Source organism: Vulpes lagopus, chromosome 2 (genome assembly GCF_018345385.1).
Source record: "Vulpes lagopus strain Blue_001 chromosome 2, ASM1834538v1, whole genome shotgun sequence".
Lineage (NCBI taxonomy): Eukaryota > Metazoa > Chordata > Mammalia > Carnivora > Canidae > Vulpes > Vulpes lagopus.
In genome coordinates, this window is record NC_054825.1 from 175,830,024 (window position 1) to 175,856,973 (window position 26,950).

The 26,950-nt window shown below is 43.9% G+C and overlaps 1 protein-coding gene across 4 annotated transcripts in view; it reads right to left on the reverse strand.

Annotated features, from left to right (window-relative positions):
* TDRD12 (tudor domain containing 12) overlaps nucleotides 1-26,950 on the reverse strand; it is a 69,297-nt gene that overhangs the window by 16,736 nt on the left and 25,611 nt on the right. For 3 of the 4 annotated variants that reach the window (XM_041744096.1, XM_041744094.1, XM_041744093.1), the window contains exons 9-22: nucleotides 21,563-21,660; nucleotides 20,519-20,595; nucleotides 17,742-17,822; nucleotides 15,942-16,002; nucleotides 15,536-15,643; nucleotides 12,449-12,634; nucleotides 10,757-10,913; nucleotides 10,144-10,271; nucleotides 8,416-8,607; nucleotides 8,065-8,193; nucleotides 6,359-6,476; nucleotides 5,604-5,743; nucleotides 5,247-5,467; nucleotides 2,738-2,837 (exon numbers count right to left, since the gene is read on the reverse strand). In XM_041744096.1, coding sequence (XP_041600030.1) covers nucleotides 2,738-2,837; nucleotides 5,247-5,467; nucleotides 5,604-5,743; nucleotides 6,359-6,476; nucleotides 8,065-8,193; nucleotides 8,416-8,607; nucleotides 10,144-10,271; nucleotides 10,757-10,913; nucleotides 12,449-12,634; nucleotides 15,536-15,643; nucleotides 15,942-16,002; nucleotides 17,742-17,822; nucleotides 20,519-20,595; nucleotides 21,563-21,660 — 1,796 coding nt within the window. The remainder of the gene's footprint in view (nucleotides 1-2,737; nucleotides 2,838-5,246; nucleotides 5,468-5,603; nucleotides 5,744-6,358; nucleotides 6,477-8,064; nucleotides 8,194-8,415; nucleotides 8,608-10,143; nucleotides 10,272-10,756; nucleotides 10,914-12,448; nucleotides 12,635-15,535; nucleotides 15,644-15,941; nucleotides 16,003-17,741; nucleotides 17,823-20,518; nucleotides 20,596-21,562; nucleotides 21,661-26,950) is intronic. The other variant, XM_041744095.1, reaches the window with a different exon arrangement.

Here is a 26,950-nt window from a genome sequence, read left to right on the forward strand (position 1 = left end):
GCGCACACAGACACTATGACGCCGCAGCAAGTCACCAGAGAGAAATGAAGGTGTAGGTCTAGAAAGACTTGTAACACACAAGTTCACAGCAGCCAGAAACTGCACACAAGCCAAACATCCATCAGCTTGTGGGCAAACAAAGGCACATCCATGTAATGCAACCCTGTTCAGTGATGAAATAGAACAACATAGGCGAATTTCATAAACCTTACACTAAAAACAACTATCAGACTCAAAGTCCAGACTGTAGGATTCCATCAATATGAAATCCCAGGAAAGACAAAGCTCTAGTGGCAGAAAGCAGGTCCAGCAGCCACCAGGAATTGGGGTTGAGGCTCAGGACTGTCAGCATGGGGCCAGCAGAGGCCTTTTTGGAGTGATGAAAATGTTCCTGTCTTCACTGTGGTAGTGGTTATGCAATTGTATGTATTTCTCAAAATTCAACAACCTATACACTTCTAAACAGTGATTTTTATTGCATGTAAACTGTACCTCAATAGAGCCAATTAAAAGCAGGGGTCTGGTTGAACGGGTTCTAGAAGGGTAGCAGTGGTAAAGGGGCATATGTCCTGACTCTGAATCTCCACATAAAGAGAGCAATGAGATGGCAAAACCAAACACCAGGGATATACTTTGCAACAAAACTAATTAACAAAATACACCCCCCCACCCCAGACACCAAAATAAAAGCTGATGAGGAAGATAAAAAGGAGAAAATCTAAGTGACCTTGGGTTTCATGATGACCTTGTGGATATGGAAACAACTAGAAAGTTGGCTTCATTAAAACTGAAAGCTTGTGCTCTGCAGAAGACTATAAGGAGAATGAAAAGGTAAGCCACAACTGGGAGAAAATTTTTGAAAACCTGTTTCTGATAAAGGACTGGTATACAAAATCTACAAAGAACTCTTAAAACTCAACAAGAAGAAAACAAAACAGACAACCCAATGAAAAAAATGGGCAAAAAATCCTGAACAGATAGCTCACCAAAGACGACGTACAGCTGATGGATAAACACATGAAAAGATGCTCAACATTATCGGGGAATTGCAAAATAAACAATGAGGTACCACTACACCCCTACTAGAACAGTTAGAGTTAAAAACACTGACAACGTCAAATACTGGCAAGGACTAGAGGAACAGGAACTCTCATTCTCTGCTGGTTGGAATGCAAATGGTGCAGCCACTTCAGAGAGCAGTTTGGCAATTTCTTACAGAGCAAAAGAGTCTTATTAAACAATCAAACAGTCACACTCCTTGGTATTACCCAAATGAGTTGAAAACCCACGTATCCACAAAAACCTCTGCACAAATATTTATCACAGTCTTATTCATAATTGCCAAAACTTGGAAGTGACTAGGATGTTCTTCAATAGGTAAATGGACAGGGACGCCTGGGTGGCTCAGCAGTTTAGCGCCGCCTTCGGCCCAGGGCATGATCCCGGGGTCCCAGGATCGAGTCCCATGTCAGGCTCCCTGCAGGGAGCCTGCTTCTCCCTCTGTCTGTGTCTCTGCCTCTTTCTCTGTGTGTCTCTCATGAATCAATAAAATCTTTTAAAAAATGGGGAAAAAATAAAACAAAATACAAGAAAAGATACGTACATGATAAAGGATATGTACAAAAGAACAACATAGGGATCCCTGGGTGGCGCAGCGGTTTGGCCCCTGCCTTTGGCCCGGGGTGCGATCCTGGAGACCCGGGATCGAATCCCACGTCAGGCTCCCAGTGCATGGAGCCTGCTTCTCCCTCTGCCTATGTCTCAGCCTCTCTGTCTCTCTCTCTCTGTGTGTGTGACTATCATAAATAAATAAATAAATTTAAAAAAAAATTTAAAAAAAAAGAACATATATCAAAAAAATTAGGAATGAGGTGACTGAGCCAGGAAGAATGGTACAACTGAGCTGAAGAGATCTGCCTTAGCAGAAGGGAAGGTAAGAGCAATCTTGGACTCAAGTATTAGAAAGTATTCAAAAGAAAGTGACACACTCTTAACTCGGCAATTTTATCTACATTTCAGAATTATCATGGATGTTCTGAAAAGATGTGTGTGCTATCACACTATTTTTTTTAAAAGATTTTATCTATTTATTCATGAGAGACAGAGAGAGAGAGAGAGAGGGAGAGGCAGAGACACAGGCAGAGGGAGAAGCAGGCTCCACACGGGGAGCCCGATGCAGGACTCGATCCCGGGTCCCCAGGATCACGCCCCGAGCTAAGGCAGCCCTAACTGCTGAGCCACCCAGGCTGCCCACATCACGCTATTTTTAAGGAAACAACTTTCTGAAAATATAACTGAAATACCTCTTAACTGTTGAAGTGGTTTATCTATTTTCCTAATTTAACCTTGCTTTTCTCAATGAACTGCGGTCTTGAAATAAGGCACCTTTAAGGACCCATGCCTGTCGTCAGATTAATGGTGGTACGTTAAGAGCGTCATAATGATCCTGCTGCTTCAGAATGAGGTATGTTCAGGGGCGGCTCGGTGCTCAGCGAGCTGAGCTGCTGACTCTTGGTTTTGGCTCAGGTCATGATCTAGGGGTTCTGGGACTGAGCCCTGTGACAGGGTCCTTGCTCAGCGGGAGGTCTGCCTGAGGATTCTCTCTGCCTCTCCCTCTGCTCCTCCACCTCATGCTCATGTGCTCTTTCTCAAATAAATAAATCTTAAAAAAAGGAATGAAGTAAGTTCATTAAGCTGATCATTAATCATTGAACAAAGGATCTTCAGCGGAACTTACTTTGATGTATCCAAACGTCGGTAGAGCTTGGTTGGATAATTTCCTTGGTGTGTCCATTTCTGGATTAACATGGTGTCGATTAGGACAGATCCTTTTGTCTCTGAAAAACAGTGACTGGATTTTAAAAACAAAAACCGAACAATAATTTTTCTTTTTTTTTTTTATTGGAGTTCAATTTGCCAACGGATAGCATAACACCCAATGTTCATCCCATCAAGTGCCCCCCTCAGTGCCAGTCACCCAGTCACCCCCACCCCCCGCCCACCTCCCTTTCCACCACCCCTTCGAACAATAATTTTTAACATGAATTTCAAACCATTCTTCATGAAAATTAATCTATAATTGAAATCAGAGGCTTTTATTCTAATATTTCAAAGTTAAGTAGCCATATTAAATAATCCAGGCGACACAACATGCACAGTAGTGAAAGGGGTCCTAAAATTTAATTAACACTGAACAAACTTAAAGAGTTCCTCCATTATTTCTCCAGACATTGTCATTGAACAAAATGTGCTTCCAAAATACTCTGAATTAGAAATGACCACAACCGAAAACAAAGACTAATAATTAACTGCTAACCCAGAAGTCATTCTGTAACCCGAGCTGAGAAACCGTTAAAGCTTCAGTTTCAAAACTCCATATTCTGTTTAAAGGCATATGGAAATCTCCACTAATAATCTATTTCAGGTACCGTAATTCAAAGAAATAAACGTAAACAGTTATCTTAAAAGTAAACTCGATCCAACAGGTACCTATCAGACATCTACGACCCAGTCCCAGCGAGTGCTGATCAAGTACTGACATCATGTCTGGATCAATGAGAAGCCCCCCCCCCCATGACTGCTGAGATTCTCATGCTCTCTAAGCTGACATACAGCATCCCTGCACGTGGTGTCAGAAGTCAGGCAATGTTTCTGAAGAAACTGATAAGCCTATTCCAAAATGTATGGGGAGATGCAGTTGACTTAAAATAGCCAAAACAACCCTGATGAAGACTAGTTGGAGAACTTGCATACCAGGTTCCAGGACTCACTCAAATACAGGCTACAGTCAGAAAATGTGGTACCAGTGTAAGGACACAGACACTGAAACAATACAGAGAGTCTACAAGTGGACCACACACACTACCATCTGGTTTATGTCAAAGGCATCAGTTCAGTGAGAACACAGTGATGTTTTAAGTAAAGGATACTGGAGCAAGCGATTATCACACAGGAAAAAAAAATCCTTGCCCCATATCTCACCCTATACACAAACATTAACTCCCCCTAGATTACACACCTACATGTGAAACAGTCTGTAAAGCTTCTAGAATAAAATACAGAAGAATGTCCCCATGAACTAGAGATCAGCAAATATTTTTTTTAAAAAAAAGATTTTATTTATTTATTCATGAGAGACACAGAAAGAGAGAGAGGCAGAGACACAGGCAGAGGGAGGAGCAGGCTCCATGCAGGGAGCCTGACGTGGGACTCGGATCCCAGGACTCCAGGATCACGCCCTGGACTGAAGGCAGGTGCTCAACCGCTGAGCCACCCGGGCGTCCCTCAGCAAATATTCCTTACATAAGGGCACGAAACAATTGCAACCATGAAATACTTCATCAAAATTAAAAAGCTCCACTGATCAAAGACTCCTACAAGAGCCAAAAGGCAAGCCATGGACTGGGAAGAGATCTTCTCAAGGTACACATCTGACAAAGCAGTAATATCTCGAATGAATAAAGTATCCTCCAAACCACTAAGAAAAAGAGTCAACACCCAATATAAAAAATGGGCAAAAGCACTGAACAGGCACTTCACCAGAAGAGGATGGTCCAATGTCCCTCAAGCATGTCACAAGACACTCATCATTAATTGCTAGGGAAACACCGATGGAGGCCACGGTGTGCCACCGCACCCTCACGAACACTGTGTGCAGGTGAGGGTATGGAGCCACTCAGCGCTCTCATATGCTGCTGATGGGAGAGGCAGTCACACACCTTTGAAAGGTCAAATGTATGTGTACCCCACGACCCAGCAATCTCACCCTGAAGTCTATACCCCAAGGAAACTGGGTGCATATTTCCACAAAAAAACACATGCAAGAGTGTTCACAACAGCTTCATAGACAAGAGTCAAACGCTGGAAATAGCTGGCAGGTTCATCAACAGGAAAACAGATATATACAGTGTGATATACTTATGCAACAGAATGCCGAGCGCTAAATTAATAAAGAAATCCACCGGATACAAGCACGAACACAGATGAATGTGAGATGAAAGTCCTGTACAATTCCATTTACATAAAACTGGAAAACAAGCCAAATTAATCAGTGTTGACAGATATTGGGGGGTGGCCTCTTCTAAGGGGAGGGAAGATTGTGAAGGAGCATGGGGGCGGCCACAGGTGTCCCCCAGAGGTGGGCGGTGCTTTACATCACGCATATATACGTGAAGGTCATCCAGCAGTAAACCTATCACTCCGCGCTTTGCCGTACATTTCCATTTTTTATTTAAAAAATGGCTTACTTGCAAAAACCAAACGCCTTAAGATACAGACAAAGAGGCCTCCTGGCTTTTTTATCTTCTTTGGCTTCCAGAACCCCTGCGGTAAACTCATAGAGCTCCGAGGGAATCTTGGCATCTGCTCGCTCCAGGTAGCGCAGGACACCAACCGTGTGGCACGCGTTTCTCTCCGTCAGCAGCAAGACAGATTTGGTTTTCTTATCTCCCTGCTCTGCGGGAGAACCCTTAAAATTGGGGGGAGGTGAACAAAGCAAACAGGTCATCCATCCCGTCTAAGTGATAAAACTCTGTGGACTCTGAAGTTGTCATAGCACAGAAAATGCCAGCAGAATATTACAAGATAATGAAAATCCATCGAACCTGCTCGGTGGAACTCTGGAAGTGATCAGACATGCAGTAGAGGCGTCCACCAAAAACTTTCGGTGAGGAAGGAAAGCTGAAGTGAATCACACACGTGGCGTCGGTGATGGCCAAGAGTGGTATGCAATCGTCAGTCAGGGCTGGAGGAGAGGGTCCCACAGTCACAAACCAGGCTGTGGCTTCACTGCATTTACTCTACAGAGCAATTCCGGGAACCGTTCTCGAATGCATCTCTCTACTGCATCGTACTTCTTAGATGCCAAGAAGGTTCTTCCCCATTTTTTCCCCCAAAATGTCACAGCCCAGTGACACGTTCCAGAGAAAAGTAGTCTTCCTAATTTTAGCTTGGAAACTGCTTCTATTACAAATCTAGGTTGCCCATCCAGTTTTCACTTATTTTATACGTTTTGACTTTTTTGAGCTCTACCACTGTATTTCACTACCACTTGTGACAGATTTCACTGTGGGCACACACACGTATATATAAACGAGATGGTGGCCCTCCAGCTGGAACCCCCGGGAGAAGGTCTACACTCCGGGCTGCTACACTTAGAGCTCCGCAGGCCCCTGCATTCGCCTCAACACCAAAATCTTAGTGGAGCTTAATCTCCATTTTGAAATTAACATTACTAATGAATTCTCAGTAAATCTGGGAAATGATGAGAAATTTGGAGACGAGCTATACAAATAAACTGAAGATAGGATTCCTATTAGCTCAGCCTTCTGTAAATACAAGTAGAAATTAAAACACTTACCTAATACAAGGTGAGAGCCAGAACTTAACTTCTTCTTCCACTGTTCTAAAATACGTTTTAAATTCAAAACCATTTCTTTATGCATTTTCAAGCAAAATATTGAACTGCTTTCTACTACCTAGAGATGAAACCAAATAGGCCAGTTCACAGTCAGGAACATAAGCTTGAAGTTAATTGTTCCATCAATAATTACCAGTATAAAACATTTAAAATTGTCTGTGAGGGGGGATCCCTGGGTGGCGCAGCAGTTTAGCGCCTGCCTTTGGCCCAGGGCGCGATCCTGGAGACCCGGGATCGAATCCCACATCGGGCTCCCAGTGCATGGGGCCTGCTTCTCCCTCTGCCTGTGTCTCTGCCTCTCTCTCTCTCTCTCTCTCTCTGTGCCTATCATAAATAAATAAAAAAATAAAATAAAATAAAATAAAATAAAATAAAATAAAATAAAATAAAATAAAATAAAATTGTCTGTGAGGATATTACCTCACTGATCCTCAAACTGTAAGAACAAGATGATCTTAAGTTTAAACAGATATATTCTAAAATCCTATAGTTTGTATCTAAAAACTTGCTCAGGTGAAACATTTTGCTGAAACTATTTTCCTTCCTTTTTATGTAGTGCGTACATACAGATGTATTTATTTATACACATACATGTGTGTATAGCTATACACCCACATTAAACTTATGTGCAAATATGTGTCACATTATTTTCCATGACACCTCTAGTTCATCATGGCTGAAAGGTGGATGTACTACTGATCCTTATATTTTTAAATTATTTTTCATAGAAATTTTTTTTAAGATTTATTTACTTGAGAGAGACAGTATGCGGGGAAGGGAGGTGGAGAGGGAGAGAGTGACTCTCAGATTCCCCACTGAGTGTGGAGCCTGACGTGGGGCTCGATCTCAGGACCCCAAGATCATGACCTGAGCCAAAACCAAGAGTTGGAAGCCGAACCGACTCTGCCATCCAGGAGCCTGATTCTTATAATTTGTTTTTGTTTTTTGTTTTTTCTTGTAATTTGTATTTGGCTTCATTTCTATATTTAGATTTAGAATACAGATTTAGGTTATATTAAATAAATCTGTACCCAATTTAGTTGGCTTTTCTGGCCACGTGATCTATCTCTTGGTGTTACCGGATCTTTTTTATTTTTATTTTTTTAAGGATTTTTATTTATTTTTTCATGAGAGACACACAGAGAGAGAAAGAGGCAGAGACACAGGCAGAGGGAGAAGCAGGCTCCATGCAGGAGCCTGACGTAGGACTCGATCCCGGGTCTCCAGGATCAGGCCCTGCCTGGGCTGAAGGGAGTACTAAACCACTGAGCCACCGGGGCTGCCCAGGCTCTATCTTTTTAAAATGGAGGATATAGACCTCACTGGCATGTCTTTATGAATGGGATCCTTTTAACGACAAAACGCAAAGCACCGGCCTCCTTAGGGGAACATGTGCTTCCGTGGATAGGCTGGTCCCACCTCCCGGGCTCCTCCCTCAAGGTCAGGCCTCCCGCCGTCCCTCCTCACTGCCAGCCACACTCTGCGGCAATAGCCACCTCCTCTTTTGACTCTTCTGACTAATGATAAACTCAGAAACTTTATCCCCAGTCGACTATTTAACTACCTGGTATAATTCTCTGATGATTTCGAGATTCGATCACGGTTCAAACAAACAGTAAGGATGTTTTATGCGTGGAAGGCCTCACCTTACACACTATTTCTGTTTCAGCTACAGAACCAGTAAAGATCAAGGTCTTCTGTGCTTGACTTGGAGTGAAATCTAGAGTCTGGAGAAGAGTAGAGGTTTTTTCACATTCTAGGCAAAGGTGCACTACCTGGTAATGAAATACAGCAACAATGTGGTTTTAAACAGATTCAAGGTGCCCCGGTTTTACTTTTCATCGCTGAGCCAGGGTTTTAACAGAAAAGAAAGCACAGGAAGTCAATATAAATCTAAATACATGATTACAGATGTGTGGATGAGACTAAAGCTGTAATATTTCAGTACGGGGCTGCTTGCTCAGCCCCCATCCCCACACGTGCCCACGAGCCCGCACCTGCTGGACGCCGCCATAGAGAGCTGCCTCTTCCATGGCCGTGACCACAACGTAGGGGTCATTCATGAACTCTTTGACCAGCTGTTCTATGTGTCTGCTCCAATGAACTCCAACGGCAACAATCTGATGAGGTGCGGATTCCCTTTCTTCAACATCAATATTTTTTTTTAAGTTATCTAATATGGCAAACATCTAAAAAAATTAGTGTAATTAATTTCATGTTTATTTCAAAAGGGAGTAAAATCTGCTTGACAGACCACAAAAAGTAAAGAACTATACATGTTCTGTCCCCAGAGTGGGGGAAGGCCTTTCCAAACAAAAGAAAAAAACATAAGAGGAGAGAATGTTAAATATAAACAGAACAAAACACAAACAATATCTGAGTAAACATATAACATAGGTAATGAAGAATTAACTTCCTTATGTTAAAAAGTTCTACATTAATAAAAAAAGAAATTAATATCATTAAATGTCCAATGATAGGGGAATAGTTAAAGCTTTATGGTTGTCCATATAATGGAATGACATGCAGCCATATTTTTAAAGAACATAAAGATATGGAAAAACATTCACAATTATACTTTAAATAAAAGAAAATGCAGATTATAAAAAAGTTTTTAAAAAAGCTCCACAAATGGAAAATAAGCAAAGAAAAGGAAGAAGCAGCACAAAGAACAGGAGTAGCCCATATGAATGCTTGGAAATCAGATTATGCTAACGGGATGCCACATTTAACCCGCTGGCCTAGGGCCTCCTCCTGCCAGGGGTGCAGGGGATGGGGCACAGGCGCACACTGTCCATGGGAGCCTAACCCAGTCCCCGCTCCCAATCCCCAGAGAGGGAACTGTACAATGCAGTATCCCGGGTATCAGTTTTGCAAGTAGAGGCGTTCAAGCACCCTGCCCAGGCCCACAGAGTCAGTGAGCAACAGAGCCTGGACTTGAACCTGGGGACATCACTGCTCCCAAATGAAATGCCTCTGGTCAGCTTGTTACACTGGACCCAAGAAATGCCTTCGTATAAGAATTCCCAGCCTTTACTCCATTAATCCCCTTCCTAGGAATTGATCCAACGGGAAACACGCAAAAAAGATTATGTTTTCTTTAGCCACGCACGCGCACGTGCACATGTGCGCACACACACACGCACACACACAAATGATGCTGAACGTCCAAAACTCGAACCGTTCAAAACAACCAAGTCATACCCACAGGATTCCATACTGGCCCACGGCCAGGGAACGATCACGCTGTGGAAGAGTTACTGACGATACTGGTACTCACGATGCTGCTTACTGAAAAACGCCAAGTTACGAACAAGCCTAATAAGGCCTGATGTCGTCAGCTCCACGTATCAAGAGACCAGGAATTATTCCACAACAGGAAGAGTGATTACGTCTGAGCGCAACACTATAGATGCTGGGGGTTTTCAAGTCCTTTTCCCTGTACCTCAAATTGTCTAGAATAAAAACGCACTGCTTCCATAATCATAAAAATATCGGTATTTTGGAAAACATCCCTCTTTGCCCTTCAAAGAGAACTTTAGAATTCGGGAAGGAAATTTCAGATGAACTCTCTTCCTAATTATAAAAGTTAAAGGGAAAGCTTCTCAAGATTAACCAGCGTTTTCCCCAGAGACACATCCCCTGACTCCTAGAAGCAGGTAGACTTCAATCACACCTCCGTTTAGTTCTGAGTGATGATGACATCTCGATGGAGCCATACTTACTTCTTCATGAGCTTCAGAGAATAACACTTCCACCTCATCCAAAATGAGGTGACAAAGCCTGAGAAATAGCAAGCTTTGGTATTTGAGAAGTCTCAGGAGGCTGTGGGGTGTCGTCACAATGATGTCACCTACATTTCAGAAGAGAAGACAATTAACATTCAGATTTCCCGAAGGTTTTTCTCACATTTCCTTTGCTAAGATGCCACATGCTTTCTAGAACTTCTGTCTAATGATGAAAAAGCAAAACAAAACAAAACGGTTTTTCCTGCTCAGGCAGGCAAGGCCTGCCTGTCCAGAACACCACCTGTCCTTATCTGACTAGTGCCTGGGCTCCCACCAGGTTTTGTGCTCCTGAAGGGCAGGGCTGGGGGTGCAGTCGACATCTAACAAAGGTATTTGATAAGTAGTTGCTGAGTGAAGGAATCATGCTGTCTTCTCAGTGGAATGGCTGTCAGCCAAGATGGAACCTTCGCCCTTCTACGCCCGCCCGGAACCCGCGGCGAGGTCCCACCCATCACTGGGCTGGTGCCCGTGTCCTGTGCAGCTGCGCCTGCCTGGCAGGGCTCCACTGCGTTCTGCAGGGAAAACCAAACGGCTTGGGAAGGATGCTTACACCCCTTTGGAAGCTTCATGTTTTTGGCTTCATCTTTGTGGAGTCCAATTGTTAACAACACCGGATGAAGAGGCTTGGAGGACATGCTATAGTCTTCCAGTAATTCGAAAATAAATTGGGCCTTTTTCCACCCAGGGCACACGATGACTGCCAGAGGCTGCAAAGACAAATTCACATAATTTGGGTCAAAACTTAGGAATTGAACATAGTGTCTGTGAAGCATGCAGAACATCTCCTTGCACAGAGTAAGCACTGCAGGATTTTTTTTTTTTTTGCTCCCATCATTGTCCTGTAGATCAGAAAAGGTATAATTTGATTAGAATGGATTTAGACACAAGGACTCAGATTTTTCTAGGGCTTACACCCAGCATTTCACAAATATTAATTCCTTTTGTTTTTAGATCACTCCTACAGGCTCGGACCTATTATTACCTCATTTCGCAGATGGGTGTGAGGCACAGAGACGTAAGGTCAGTTGCCCAAGCCACACAGCTAAGACACAGGAGCAACAGGATCTGAATCCAGGCAGTCTGGCTCCAGAGCTCCTGCTCCCAGGCACCCGGTGAACGAGCCGCCTCCCGAAAGGGGCTTGAGAAAAGGTTAGCATCTCTTCCTTAGGGGGATTAAGTTTGCTACGGCTCCATGTGAACCCTGACCTCCCCCAACCCAAAGGCATCTCCTGAAGGTGCACTGCCTGCCAAACGCCCTCCCGGACACATGCCCTCAATGAACGGAAGACGAGAACGAGTCTCCCCTTTCCTTCGTGCAGATCCAGGTGGGTGCCAGCTTCCAGGCGCCAGGCCCCAAAGCAGGCTGACCCCAGGGACGTGGAGACAGCAGAGGACGCGAGAGGCCACGCCTCGGCTATAGCTCAACACAAGCTGCATCTGGTCTGCAGAGGTCAGCTGCGAGCCGAGGGACGGAGATGGCTAATCAATACGTAATAACCTAGCCACTGCGGATTCCCAGGGGAAACCATTAAAGCCACACAGCAGGATTAGAAAAATGAGGACCTCTCCTGAATGCAACGGTCTTTTCTTACTACAACCTTTCACCTTGTGATGATGAGTAATGCAACTGTCCGTAGCGCATCCTCTGAGACACGCGTCTTCTGCACGGGTCGCCTGACCGCCCGGACCCAGCAGAGCAGGGGTCACTGCCTCACTATCAGCTGACCCCACACCCCACTTCTCTCCTTTCCAGTATCCTTCACCGCTACTTGCGGATTCCCACGCATGGGAAGAATAATGTAGGATCACACAGCAGGGTGGGTGCTGGGAAATAATCAGAAGAATGTGGGGCAAGGTGACAAAAAAATCTACATTCCCATCCCACCTCTGGTCTCACTTGTCGGAGGAGGCTAATTTGCTCATCTATGAAACGGTGTGAACTGTACCCGGCCTGATCATCCCCCAGGGGGACCGGGACAGAGGAGTTAAATCAGTGGAGTGAGTTTGTAAGTTATATATTCATCTCCAAACGCCAGAATCTCTTGGCTCAGCCGCTGGCCACAACGGGGGCTCGAGGTTCCGGAGAATCAGTGTCAGAGCATCAATGACTCTGGCAAGTTCCTGTCCTGTCACGGAAACCAAGTGAGTAACGTGACCCACGCTTCCCCACAGGTTAGGCGTAAAACTGAAAAAGACATACTTAAGCCATTTCGTTGTTGAAACAAAACGGTCTCCAACTTACTCCATTTCTACTTGGTAAAGACTTGTAGCAGCCCCCCGTTTGCAGAATCGTAAGCACTGGCGGGAGGTACAGCAGAGGATCATTCCCACAGTGAGAGATGACCACCACGTCACAGCCCCGCGCTATGGGAGGCCACGAGTAGGACTCGGCGTGGCTAGGTCCCGGGAACTTGTTCCTCTGAAGGGCCTGTAAAACACCAGCACCCAAACACCACCGATGAAGCGTAGAAAACCAACAAAAACTCCATCTCTCACTCCCGCACCCCCGCCCACCACCACAGCCACTACACGGTGCTCAATCTGGTATTTTCTAAGTCCTAATTTGACAAGTCCCTGCGTCTTTTCCCAGCACCAAGCTTCTGCCATAAGACACTTGCTTTTCTAGGCTCCAAATTAAAACCAGGTGCTTAGAGCGTTCTAGAGCAAGGACATGGCTCCTCCTCCCAACAGGCTGGGAGTACATCAGCTTTACTTACAAAGTTTTTTGTTTTTGTTGTTTTTTTTTCAAATACGACTTTATTGGCTGGCTCAGTCAGAGGCTCTTCATCTCGGGGTTGTGAGTCTGAGCCCCACACTGGGTACAGAGATTACTTAAATAATACTTAAAAAACCGCATGCCTTTATTTGCTTATTTTTCTTTCTTTTTTTTTTTTATTTGCTTATTTTTCTATGTACCAGTCACTCGAACCTCCCAAGTGTGGCAACAGAAACAGGTCTCCAGCTACGCTGAACTCCTGAGCACACCGTGTGGGTGAGGTCCTCGTCCCCACGTGCAGCCGTCCCCCTGCGGCCCCCCTGCGCTGTCCCTGCTGCGACGCCGGTCGTCCTTGGCTGACCTTCCTGCTCTGGTGGAGAGGATACCTCAGCAGTGTCCTTCTTCAGGAAGTCAATTCCTACGAGACTCTGCATGTCTGAAAATGTCTCGGCCAGAAATCACTTTTCACCCAAATCTCGGAATCAGCGCCCCTTGGGTGTTACTGAAGCCAAATATGAAGCCATTCGTGATCTGGGAAGCCCCCAAACCCCACCCCGGGATAGACACCTCACAGCCGAGCACCCACGATCCTGTCCCCTCATGTGCTGGGCTCGTGGGGGCATGCATGGTGGGGCCTCTCCTATTTGGACAGTCCCTTCCACTAGGTCTGGAAATCACTTGTGTGTTGCTCTTCTCAGAATTCTCTGCCTGCTTCCTTCATTCTTTTTTTTTTTTTTTTTAAATCCCACTTCAGAGACTAAACCTCCAAACAACCCTCAAATTCTGTTTTCCCCCTCTTTTCATCTCTTCGTCTTTTTGCTCTATTAGCTCCCCTCTCATTTTCTCTCTCCAATCTGCTGCTTGGTTTCATTTTCTTTTTATTTTTAAGGTTGTATTTATTTATTCATGAGAGACAGAGAGAGAGAGGCAGAGACACAGGCAGAGGGAGAAGCAGGCTTCCTGCGGGGAGCCCGATGTGGGACTTGATCCAGGGACCCTGGGGTCACACCCTGAGCCGAAGGCAGACGCTTAACCAATGAGCCACCCAGACACCCCTTGGTTTCTATTTTATAACATTCTGAATTTCCAAAAACCTTTTATTCTTATTGTTTAATAAATACTGTTAATACTATCTCTGACGGTATTTATTTTGCAGCACTTCTACTGCCTACACGGTTTCCTTCAGAGTTTGTTTTGGTCTACTTCTTAAAATACGCTCCTAGAGCTGCCTGGGTGGCTCAGCTGGCTAAGCGTCTGCCTTGGGCTCAGGTCATGATCCCTGGGTCCTGGGATCGAGCCCCATGCTGAGCTCCCTGCTGGTGGGGAGCCTGCTTCTCCCCCTCTCTCTACCTGCTGCCCCCCCTGCTTGTGCTCTCTCTCTCTCCCTCAGATAAATAAAATCTTTTTAAAAAATAAATAATGATTTTATTTTCTTTTTAGGTGGCAGCTTTCATCAAAAGTATCTAAGGATCCCTGATGTGTGTGTGCAGGGAGGAGGCCTCCTAAAGCTGGCTGGGAGATGTGTGGAGGGCGGCACTTGGCACCGTTGAGTGCCACACCCCCCCTGCCGGAAGCCAGGACAGTGAGCAGGTGTTTTTACTGAAAGAATTCATGTGAGGGGCATTTCTAGGCCCCTTCAGTTCCTTCCAAAAGACTGTCCTTCCCGAGAGGCTGTGGATGCTCAGTTTGGACCTCTGACTTCCCTCCTTCCTTTCCCAGCCACACTCTGCTGCCTCTTTTCCATCTTTCGAAAGCCTGAGGAAGTTTCTAAGCCACTGAAGACTATACTGTCATTCAATTCATCCTTGTGGTTTTAGCTTATTTTCTTCTTTTTTTTCTTTTTTTGAATCAAGAAAGAAATAAATACGTGTGGTCAATTCACTAACTGAAAGGGCAGGTCTCTAATGCAGTTTTGAGAAGAACACTCACAGGTACGTCTTAATTGCCCTGGCCACTTGCTGCTCCTTCTCGGGACCCCTTTCCAGAGACGCATTTGAAAACTTATTTCAGAAAAGCATGAAGAGTTCTACAATGGAATATTCCTCGGCCAATAGAAACGACAAATACCCACCATTTGGGTATTTGTGGATGGAACTGGAGGGTATTTTTTTTTTTTTTTTTTTTTTTTGGAACTGGAGGGTATTATGCTGAGTGAAATAAGTCAACTGGAGAAGAACAAACATTATATGGTCTCATTCATTTGGGGAATATAAAAAATAGTGAAAAGGAATAAAGGGGAAAGGAGAAAAAATGAGTGGGAAATATCAGAAAGGGAGACAGAACATGAGACCCCTAACTCTGGGAAACGAACTAGGGGTGGTGGAAGGGGAGGTGGGCGGGGGGTAGGGGTGACTGGGTGACAGGCACTGAGAGGGGCACTTGATGGGATGAGCACTGGGTGATATGCTATATGTTGGCAAATTGAACACCAATAAAAAATAAATTTGTAATTAAAAAAAAAAAAAGAGTTCTACAATGGTTTCACTACAAAGAAATTATCCACTTACAGGAAGTTGACCTAAAGAATAAATGAGAAATGAGTCAAAAGCAAAGAAACTATACAAATGCAGCCTTGGAATGGTTTACTCAGAACAGGGTCAGGTGCACTGTTACCTTTCTCAGGTCTGCCGACAGTGGCGACGTGTCAATGGATAAGCAAGGCTCAATCTTGTTCCGGAGCACGGCCAAGGGCTGCTGGGAGCTGGACCGCAGCTTCTGCAGCTGAGAGAGCAGGAAGTCAACCACTTAATGCAAAGGGAGGACAGCCTCGGTACAGATGCTCATCAAAACCCACCAAACCCACCAAAAGGAAGAGCATCTACTACCCCCTCCCCAGAATAATAATAATTTCTCTAATGCAATAATTCACTGGAGGATCTCTAAAAGGATGTCTTCAGGGAGAGTCCCCACCTAAGGGGGTTTGGTTTCTCTTCTAATCTCCAATTCAGACGAGGAAGGAGGAGAATTTAAAAAGCAAAGAGCTGTCTTGGATTTTTACATTTCTTTAGGGTTATAATACCTGCCGCAGATCAGAGAGCCCATCAGTTCTCAAAGGATCAGGATTTAAGAACTGCAATAACCTATAAAATGGTGAAAAGGACCATTTGAAGGGAAAAGTGCTAATACTTCTTCAGCTGAATTCTAATTCTTCTTGACAGAGATAAAACGAAATACGCAGTTGGCCCTTGAGCAACACAGGTTTGAGCCGAGCGCACTCACTTACGTGTGGATTGTTTACACTGAAAGTGTACTCTCTTCCTCGTGATCTTCCTAATAACCTTTCCTTTTCTCCAGCTGACTGTATTGTAAGAATACCGTACAAAATCATTTAACACACACATACGTGTTAATCGACTATGTGATGCTAAGGCTTCTGGTCAGCAGTAGGCTGGGGGGAGGCAAAAGTTACACACAGACTTAACTGTGTGGAAGGTCAGTCTCCCAACACTCATGTTGTTCAAGGGTCAACTGCATATCCCAGGGCACAGCTGTGAAATTCCTGCTTGTCTGGTTTTGTCCTGTTTACTGATACAAAGGCCACAGGGGTCACATCAGTAGAGTGCTTGCCCTGCACGCTGGCTTCCAGGCTGTGGACACAGTGCTGCCAAGCCCAGGAACACCTGTTCTGAAGGAGATGGAAACCTGCAGGATTACCAGGTCATCTCATGTTGCCTCCTCCCTTCTGTGTTGTCATCTTGAACCACTTCAAGTTTCCCTGTGGCTCTCAGGGACTGACCGAATAACTGCCACAGTTTAATCAACGGGTTCTAAGTAAAGGGCACCGAGCCCAAGAGGAGAAGAGATACAACCTTTTAATATGAAAATAAAAGGCAATCAAGTAGCTCAGGGTTAATTTATCACGTTAGAATTAAATATGATGAAAGTAAGAAATGAGCCACATGGATAATGCAAGGTCTCTTGTTCCAGGGAAACAACCACACGCAGCCCCACGGCTTCCAGGTAGTCAGGGTGGAGGGATGCCTAGGGGGAGGATGTCCACACAGGGCAGCCCTCCAAGCCCCTGGCCCCGGGGCCCTGTGAGGAGCTCCTACCAGGTGAGAGGATGTTACAGGGCCAAAGGGCGGGCTCCGGGAGGCAGGCAGCCCAAATGGCCTTGCAGTCAACACCCTCTCCCCAGCCACCTAGGCCCATCAAGCGATACAGTGCGACCAACCCAGTCGTGAACTGTCGCAAATTCCTTGTCACTCTGGTGACTTCAGAGCAGCTACGGTTGCTTGGAAGGATAAGGCTGGCTGGGTAAGAAGTCATAAAAATGGGTATGAAAATGTTTCATGGATTAAACAAGTATGAAATAAAGCTACTACTCTATTGTTAACAACTCGTCCATGATTACCTTGTAAATCTGACAGGATGAAAAAACAAAACAAAAACAAAAAACCCCCACCAAAACCCAATTCCACGCTGTAAGGAACTAAATAGTTCCTCCAGCAGGTGGAAGACCCCTTTACCATCAGAAAACCAGGAAGACAGCAGACGCCAACCCACAGAAGATCAACAGCCCCAAAGACCAACCATATCTAATTTGCTTCATAATACTGTTCACTTCACCAAGAGAATCAGGAAAGGGAGACAGAAAATGAGTATTTTCAGTGCAATAAAGATTTTAAAAGAAAAATCTACCCTAGTGAATAGGAAAAAAAATTAACTTCAAAGCCTACAGCAGACACTAGATGCATATTTTCCAAATGGAAACGTAAGTTTGAAATAAATAATAAAATCAAATGTAAATTCTTCCCCTGCTTATAATTTTGTTATAATTATCTCAATAAAAAATTTAGACCAAGGAAAAACTTCGTACTTCACACAGCCATTTTTCTCGTTGTGTTCTTTCTTCTCGGCCAACCTGAGTGGTTTCTCGTTTGGCTTCTGACATAAAACGCTAGGAACCAAAAAACATTCATTAGATTGTCTGAGTCCATTTACCTCAATCCTGAAAATGCCTTTATTTTCTGGAAGGAAACTCAGTAAGTAGCACTGAGGAGTGAGTTGCTCTACATGCGTGGATTTATTTCTGTGAGAACGGACACTCTGCTCTTTAAGGATGAAAACCATGTTCCCTGGGCTTTTACCTTCCTCTGTCTCCCGACGTTGACCCGAGGCTGGCCCCAGACACAGAACTGAATTGTGAATGTTGACACCAAGCACTGAGAGAACCCTCCAGAGCCGTAAGCCAGCCAGCTTGACCCTGACTGATGTTCTCTTTTCACTTTTTTTCTCTCCTGGCCCCGTCCTGAGGCCAGCTCCAGTCACACAGCTGCAGTGGTGACAGCAAGTCTGTCACCCAAAACCCTGGGAGGAAACCTCTCCCTCTCTCTAGAGGATCTGGGAAATGGGCGTCTGGGTCTAAAGAGGCATGGGGAAACCTCTATCTGTTGCCTCTCATTTCTGCTGCTGTTTTGCTCCACAAGTGGCCCCAATCCCACACAACTGCACGCCTGTTTCTCCCTGAAAAGCCACCGACCTGGAAAGAGGCTCAAGGACAGGGAGCAGCTAGAAAATGGTCAATGTGAGGAAAATTCTGGAAAAAAAGAGATGGTGTTGGGGGAGGCCGTCCCTCATTCCTCCTTATGACCCAACACAAGTCCCAGGCTTGCCCTCGTTGAGCATGTTCAAAACAAACCCAAAGCACAGCTACAGCCACCACCCACACAAACTGAGACACTATCCGAGGTCTGAATGGAGTTACGGACTTGCTGCTAAATACACAACAAAAACACCAAAGGCCAACATCGTCCAGAGGATCTGAACAGAAACCAGGGTCTCACACCATAATATTCCAAACATCCAGAACACAACACGCAAAGAACCAGGAAAACCAAATCAACTGTCAAGGGAAAAGACAATCAGCAGGTGTGAACCCCAAGATGGCAGGCGAGTGGGAATCGTCGCGTACCCTCAAGGAGCTGTCATCAGCGAGATCCCTCAGAGAGGACGGGGTAGGGGTACGTGCTCTTGAGTGGAACAAGTTCTCTGCAAAGATATACAAACTATACAAAGTATCGTGTGAAAATTTTGGAACTGAAAAAATAGACTACGTCAAATAAAAAAATTCACCAGATGTGCTAAATAGCAGGATGGAGATGATAGAAGGCTCGAGTGAGTTACAGAGACACCAGCAGCATTGCTGATGTGGAAAATAGCAAGGAAAAAAGGTGAAAAAAAATAAGCCAAGTCAATGACCTTCTGGACACTATCAAAAGGAATAAAACTTGACTCATCAGAGTCTCAAAAAGGAGAAGAGAAAGAGATGGGTACAAACATCTCTACAACAGCAGCCGAATAGTCTCCAAACTGATGCCAGACGGAACCCTACACGTGAAGAGCCTTAATGAGTGTTAAGCATGAGAAACTAGACCCAGGCATGTGTATCATAATTAAATTGTTCACACCAGAAACAAAGAGAAAAATCTCAAAAGCAGTCAGAGGAAAAAAGATAATGTTGCAAACAAAGGAACAAAGTAAAAGATGACATAGCTTTTGCTTTGAGAGTGAAGCAGCCAGCAGACAGTACATCAGTATCTTTAAAATACAGGGAAAAAGGAACTGTCAATCTCGAATTCTTTACCTAGCAACAAATACCCTTTTTTTTTTTTTTCAAAAATGAAGCTGAAATAATTTTTCCAGACAGACAAAAACTGGAAGAATTCATCACCGGCAGACCCACCATACAATCAACAGTAAAGGAAGCCCTTCAGGGACAAGACCAGCGATGCCAGATGGAGATCTGGGGCCACACAAACCATGAAAAGCACTGATGGTAACTACACAGGTAAACACAGGAGGTATTTTTTCTTTCTGTTTATTTAATTCTCTTGAAAAGATCCCTGTTTAAATAGAAATGATACTAAAGTCTACGATTTATCAAGAATGTATAAGTGAAATGTGTGACGCTAATGTAAAGCCCAGGAGAAGAAGAATGGAACACACGACTCGAAGATCTTACACTACTTGTGACACGTGTAACAGCACAGCTTTTCCGTGATTTCACAAACAACATTAAGCTGCATCCTGACATGGCCAGCGTTACAGTCAAAGCCTCTGATGTCAAAGCCTTGTCCATGATTACCTTGTAAATCGGCTGCCGGCTGGCCCACGCTCACCCAGCCTTTACCATTTCACTGGACCTGCCTTACAGGAACAGCTTTGTCCAACAAGGTAACAAGGAGACTCTAGGGCCACTGCCAATTTTTGGTCAATTTTGCTGTTGACCAGTTGTTACAGGTTTCCCTTCCCTTCCCTTCTTTTCTTTTCTTTTAATATTTTTATTTATTTATGATAGTCACAGAGAGAGAGGGGGGCAGAGGCACAGGCCGAAGCAGGCTCCATGCAGGCAGCCCGACGCGGGACTCTATCCAGGGTCCCCAGGATCACACCGCAGGCTGCAGGTGGCGCCAAACCGCTGCACCACCGGGGCTGCCCCAGGTTTTTCTTTTAAATTAATATACGTTTAATCAAAATATCTGGGGCTACTCTATTGAAACTGAATCCTTTCCTATCATCAACCACACAGAATACTGTGAAAGACGATAATACACTTATGCATCTAGCCCATTACAATGAATTTTCAAATCATACCTTGCTGCTGGTATATCTGGCTCAGCATATATGGTTATCCCCCTCTTTGTCGGCCAGTACACTGAGGATTCAACACACTGTAAAAAATATATATATATCTTTTTTAGCAAGAATATGTATTCTTATGGAACTAAAATTCCATGGACATTATTCTCATAAACAACCATACCAGATTATTTTCAGGCAACACAGGGAGAGACAAAGAACTGGATGTGATTATGCCATTGCTACAATCACTAGATTAAAGTGTCCAAGTAGCAAGCAGTTGGCACTTCAGATAATCAGTATTTCAAATGTCCTCTAATGATTTCACTTGTCTTGTTGAAGGACTGGAAAGACACGTTAGGCTTGAACTGTTTAAATGTCCCATAATCTCTCAGGTTTTCACATCCTTGTTAAATGAGCATAAATATGGCACCTGGGTGGCTCAGCAGTTGAGCATCTGCCTTTGGCTCAGATTGTGATCCCGGGGTCCCAGGATCGAGTCCCGGCATTAGGGCCCCCCACAGAGAGACTGCTTCTCCCTGTGCCTGTGTCTCTGCTTCTCTTTCTGTATCTCTCATGAATAAATAAATAAAATCTTAAAATAAGTAAATAAATGAGCATAAATAGGGGTGCCTGAGTGGCTCAGCCAGTTAAGCATCTGCCTTCAGTTCTAGTCACGATCTCGGGGTCCTGGGATCAAGCCCCATGTTGGGCTCCCTGCCCTTCGGGCTGTCTGCTTCTGCTGCTCCCCCTGCTTATACCCTCTCTCACTTATGCTCTCTCAAATAATAAAATAAGGTCTTTAAAAGAAATAATAAATGAACATAAATGGCCAATCCTGCAGAGAAGCCCCTAGGCCAGGAACTAAGAGGGAAGCTGGAGTTATCTTGTTCTTTTGAATTAGAGCAAACACACAAACTATATTTCTTCCTGAAAAAAACACTATGATAGCCAAGGATTTAACAGAAAACATATTTTTGGTTCCTAGATTTCAAATGAGAATATTCTAAAATTAACATCGCATGAGCTTTACACCTAATAAACATTTTAAAATACAACCTTATTTACATCTTTCAAACAGATGTGCTGTTGTTTCTTTTCAGATTTCTTTTTGGGTGAATCTCTTAATGAATCCATATTACATTTTTTATTTTTATCTGCAAAATAAGAAGTGATAAAAAGCTATCTTAGGGCTATTAATAGAAAATATAACAAAAAGATGATACATTTAAAAGTACTTTCATAAAAATCTTAACACAAGAAATTATCGTGGAATACGTTTGATATTAAACTTTACTTGAAGAGATTACATTTAAAAATCTTGTTTCAACCCTCATCACGTGAAAAGATGTTTAAGTAATTCCTTTACTGGCTTACTAACAATTAAAATAATTTATTTTCCCAACTTGGCAGACTATAATTTTCAAAGAGGGCCACAACATGTCTCCCAACACACGTGCTCTTCTTACAATGTGTCACTGACACGTGTCCCACTGAGAGACGGGCTCTGTATTCCCTTCTTGTGAGCCAGGGTGGGGCTTATAAACAACATGAAGTGGTGTTATGTGACTTCAAAGCTCAATGGCAAAAATGCCATGTACTTAGGACCTGTCCTCCTGAGTGCTCACTTTCCAAACCCAGCCAGTATGCTGAGAAGAAGCTCAAGCAACCCCATGGAAAGGTCACTACAGGTATTTCAGATAAGCATCCCAATCAAGGTCCCAGTCAAAGGTTAGAATCAGCTGCCGCACATGCAACAAAGATTCAAATGAACCCAACTGAGGCCCCAGACACTGTGGAACCAAGACAAACCCTTTGCCCTGTGCCCATTCTGAATTCCTGACCAAAGAATCCATACACGCTATAAAATGGTTGTTTTACACCACTAAATGTTACCAGATGTTAGCAATGCTGGAGACGTGAGATGATGTTGTAAACTGGTCTAACCTATCTTTAAAGTTATTTGGAGCCAAGCCTGCCTGTCATGGGATCTTGGGTCTGGAAATACATTCTCTCTTCAGGGTGTGACCTTACAGCCAAAAATAAAAACTCTGATCTATGGAGCAGGAGTGAAGGTAAGGTAAGGTGGTTGATGAAATTTTCTGAGAGAAAATGTCCATACAACACAAGCTTTCAAACAAAACCAAAAGTCCACAAATCAATGCCATCATAAATGTTAAAACAAATAAACTCAATAAGGTTTTGTCAAGGGGCAGAGATTCACATCTGAGGAAACGGAGAAAGAACATTTGAAAGGGGCTCTAAAATAAACATACTTAAGATAGCCAAGAGATAAAGAGGACTCATATTCATGAAACAAAGCAGGTGCATATAAAAAGATTTGCAGAGGTAAAAAAGAACTGTTAGAATTCTAAGCAGCAGGAAATAGTCATCGAATTGAAAACTCAAAAGATAAAGTAAACTGGAAGCGAAAAGTGATAATTCAAAGAATTAAGAAAAGCTTCCAAAAACAGTTCAGAGAAATAAAAAGAAAATGGAAAGAAAAAGCTATGAAAAATACATGATAAATTAAGATACACCAATCTATGTCTAACAGATTCAAGAGGAAGGGGGGATAAAAAAATTAACATCTAATACTTTTCGTGAATTCAGGTTAGATATGAATTCTGTAATTGAAAAATTCCACGTGTTAAAAGAATAAATCCAAACCATCCATTCTTGGACATATTGTAAAGAAACTGCAGACTATCAAGGATAAAGAGAAAAATCTAAGAAATCAACAGAACATACTAATTACTTACCAAGGAATAACAGATTGACAGATTAGAAGAAAATGAACTACTATCTCCAATGTTGAAGGAAAATTACTAAGAACCTAGAATATCGTATCCAGTTTAAATATTGCCAGATGTTAACATCTACTACCCACAACCCTCTTCTGAAAGTACTAAAATATGTACTTGAGAAAGAAGAAAAATAAACCAGTAGAGCAATAATAACCATAACAGTATTAATGACCTAATTTAAAGTGGAGTCGGGAGGCCAGAAGGGGGAGCTCTCAGACTGTGACATTCCTCACAGCCCCTTGCAGACCCAACTGAAGGAGACACACCTTGCATCTTCTGACGGGTAGAAGCCTGACTATCCCTGCAGGGGAAGGAAGATTTTGTCCCCGCCCAGCAACAGCTCAGCCAATGAGGAATTGTCACTACTCAGCCAATGAGAAGCCTCTACACTCTGGAGTCCCAGTTTACTCCCGTGGACTTTCTGTAGAAGAGTGCTCCTCCCCTTTGTACTCTGGATTCCTATGTGGGTTTGCTGTCGCTTTCCGGACCGTAACTCTCTACTATCCCCGAAGAAACCCATGGGCTGGTAAAAAAAAAACTGCGTGTTTTACTTCCAAAGTCGACGGCATGGGATCCCTGGGTGGCTCAGTGGTTTGGTGCCTGCCCTTGGCCCAGGGCGCGATCCTGGAGACCCGGGATCGAGTCCCACGTCGGGCTCCTGGTGCATGGAGCTTGCTTCTCCCTCTGCCTGTGTCTCTGCCTCTCTCTCTCTCTCTCTGTGTAACTATCATAAATCAATTAAAAATTAAAAAAATAAATCTTAAAAAACAAAGTCGATGGCATATATACCCATTTATGCTGATGTATAAGTCAAATGAATGACAACAACGCAAGAGACAACAGGGATGGATTAGGAATATTTTGTTATCGTACTTGTACTACCTGTGAAGTGGTACAGTGTCATCTGAAAGTGGACTTGGACTGGTTGTAAACATACATGGCAAGCCCTAAGGCAACCACTAAAGTAAATGAAAAAGAGGTATAACTGATAAGCTAAGAAAGAAAAGAACACAGAATCTTATAAAATGCTTAACTGAAACTCAGATGGTAGACAAAGAGTGGAAGACAAAAAATAGGAACAAAGAACAAGGGAATGAATAGAAAACAGTAACAAATATGGTCAGTATTAATCCAACTCTATCAAATAATCCCTTTATTTTTTAAGACTTTTTTCATTTATTTGAGACAGAAAGGAGAACAAGTAAAAGCATGAGTGTGTGGGGGAGGGACAGATAGGGAGAAGGAGGCTCCCCAACGAGCAGGGAGCCCCATGCGGGGCTCAATCCCGGGACCCTGGGATCATGACTTGAGCTGAAGATGGACGCTTAACCGACTGAGCATCCCAGGTACCCCTCAATAATCACCTTAAATGGCAATGGTCTAAAGACACCAAGCAAAGAGGTTGTCAGAGTGAACCAATACAAGACCCAACTATACACTGTCTACAGGAAACCCACTTTAAATATAAAGACAGAGAGATTATGGGAAAGATACACCACGCTAACACTGAGCAAAGAAAAGTAAAGTACCTCTATTCAGACAAAGTAGACTGGAGAACAAGGAAAATTATGAAGGCAGAGGCATTCTGCAATGATAAAGGAGTCAATTCTCCGAGAAGACATTACAGTCCTTAATGTGTATATGCCTAAGTAGACAGCCTCAAACTATGTGAGACAAAAACTGATTAAACTGCAAGGAGAAACAGATGAATCCATAATAGTTGGAGACCTGAACACTCCACTATCAGAAATGCACAGAGCAAGCAAGCAGAAAATCACAAGGATACGGCTGATTTCCACACTACCATCAGTCTACTGGATATGACTGACGTCTACAGCCTACCTCCCGCAACAGCAGAACACGCCTTCTTCTCAAACTCGTGTGGAACATACATCTAAACAGAACACAGTCTGAGCCACAAAACACCGTGGGCCATAAAAACACATGGAAAGTTTAAAAGAACAGAAACTATAAAATGTATACTCTCAGACCATAATGGAATTAGACCAAGTCAGTAATAAAGATAGCTGGAAAAATCCCAATATAGTTAGAGATTAAACAGCCCACTTCTAAATAACCCCTGGATCTAGAAGAAATGTCGAGAAATTTTAAAATACCTCAAACTAAATGAGAATTAAAATACAGCTCATCAAAATCTGTAGGATGTAGTGGTAACAGTACTTCAGAAAGCAACTTACAGCATTAAATGTATGTATCAGAAAAGAAGATGGATCTGAAATCAGTAATTGGTGAGGGCTATCCTCCTAGCTTGGAGACAGTTGCCTTCTTGTGTATCCTCACATGAAAGAGAGGGAGCACTCTGGTGTCTTTTCCTCTTCAGACAAGGGTATGAGTATGAGCCCTGCTGGACTAGAACTCTATTCTTATTACATCATTTAACCTCTTAAAGACTCTATCTCTAAATACAGTCATGCTGGGGGTGGTTGGGGCTTCAATATATGAATTTCCAGGGCACACAACTTAGTCCATAGCATGATTTTCTTTGGGAGAAAAAAAAACAATAAAAACAATAAGCCTCTAGCAAAGTTAACTAAGAAAAGCCCAGATGACACAAATTACAAATATCAGAAACGAAAGAATAAACATCACTACAGACCCTATGGACACTAAAAGGATAATTAAGGAGCATTATCAACAACTCTCGTTCACACAATTGATAAACCAGATGAACTGGGTCAATTCCTCAAAAGACACAGTTTGTAAAAACTCACACAATTCAGTCCTAAAACTGGTAGGTGGGGGCAGAGAGAAGGGCATCTGATCTGTGCCAGCAGAGGAAGGAACCCTTGCTCCACCGAGAGCCAGACATTGGAGCCCAAGCAGAGTGAGGTGAGTGCCCGGGGGCGGGGGTGGAAGAGGCGAGAGGCTTAGAGCCAGGTCGGGTGAGGAGGGTGCCTTCCCAAGGGTGGGAGTGAGAGGCAACTAAGTGGGAATGCAGAACCCAAGCAGAAGTGGATCTCCAGGGAAGTGAAATGAAGACAGCGTCCACAGGGTGGCTGTGGATGGCAGGGGGTGGGTCTCAGCCAGAACCAGGTGAGTGATGGAGGCAGGTGAGGTCTGAGGGGTAGCGGTGCTGTCAGCTGACACAGTGAGGAGCGCATCTGTGCAGAAAGGGTAGTAACGGCAGTGAACAACCGGTTATTTATAAACCAGAGTGGTTGCTTCTCTGGAGGACTGACCCCATAAGTAACTGCAGTAGGGATAAAGGCAGACAGGAATCTCACACTCACAGAGGGGCATGAGAATTTGGGAAGGCAGAAAGCCAGAAGAAACCCAGCAGCAGTGGGATCAATCCCGCCAACTGGAAGTACTGGTGTGAACTCCTGGTTTTCAGTACATGGGTCATACACCAATGCAAACAGACACGGACGTAAACGTGTGTGCACAGGCGCACATACACGCAGAGCCCCCAGCTCTGTCCACTGAAGGGCGTGGGAGCAACACCACCACCACAGAAACGGGCACACCTCACTCCCACATCTCGGCTTTGAAATGCTCTGTTAAAAGGAACCAGGGTAGGGCAGCCCAGGTGGCCCAGCAGTTTAGTGCCCCCTTCAGCTCAGGGTGTGATCCTGGAGACCTGGGATCGAGTCCCATGTCGGGCTCCCTGCATGGAGCC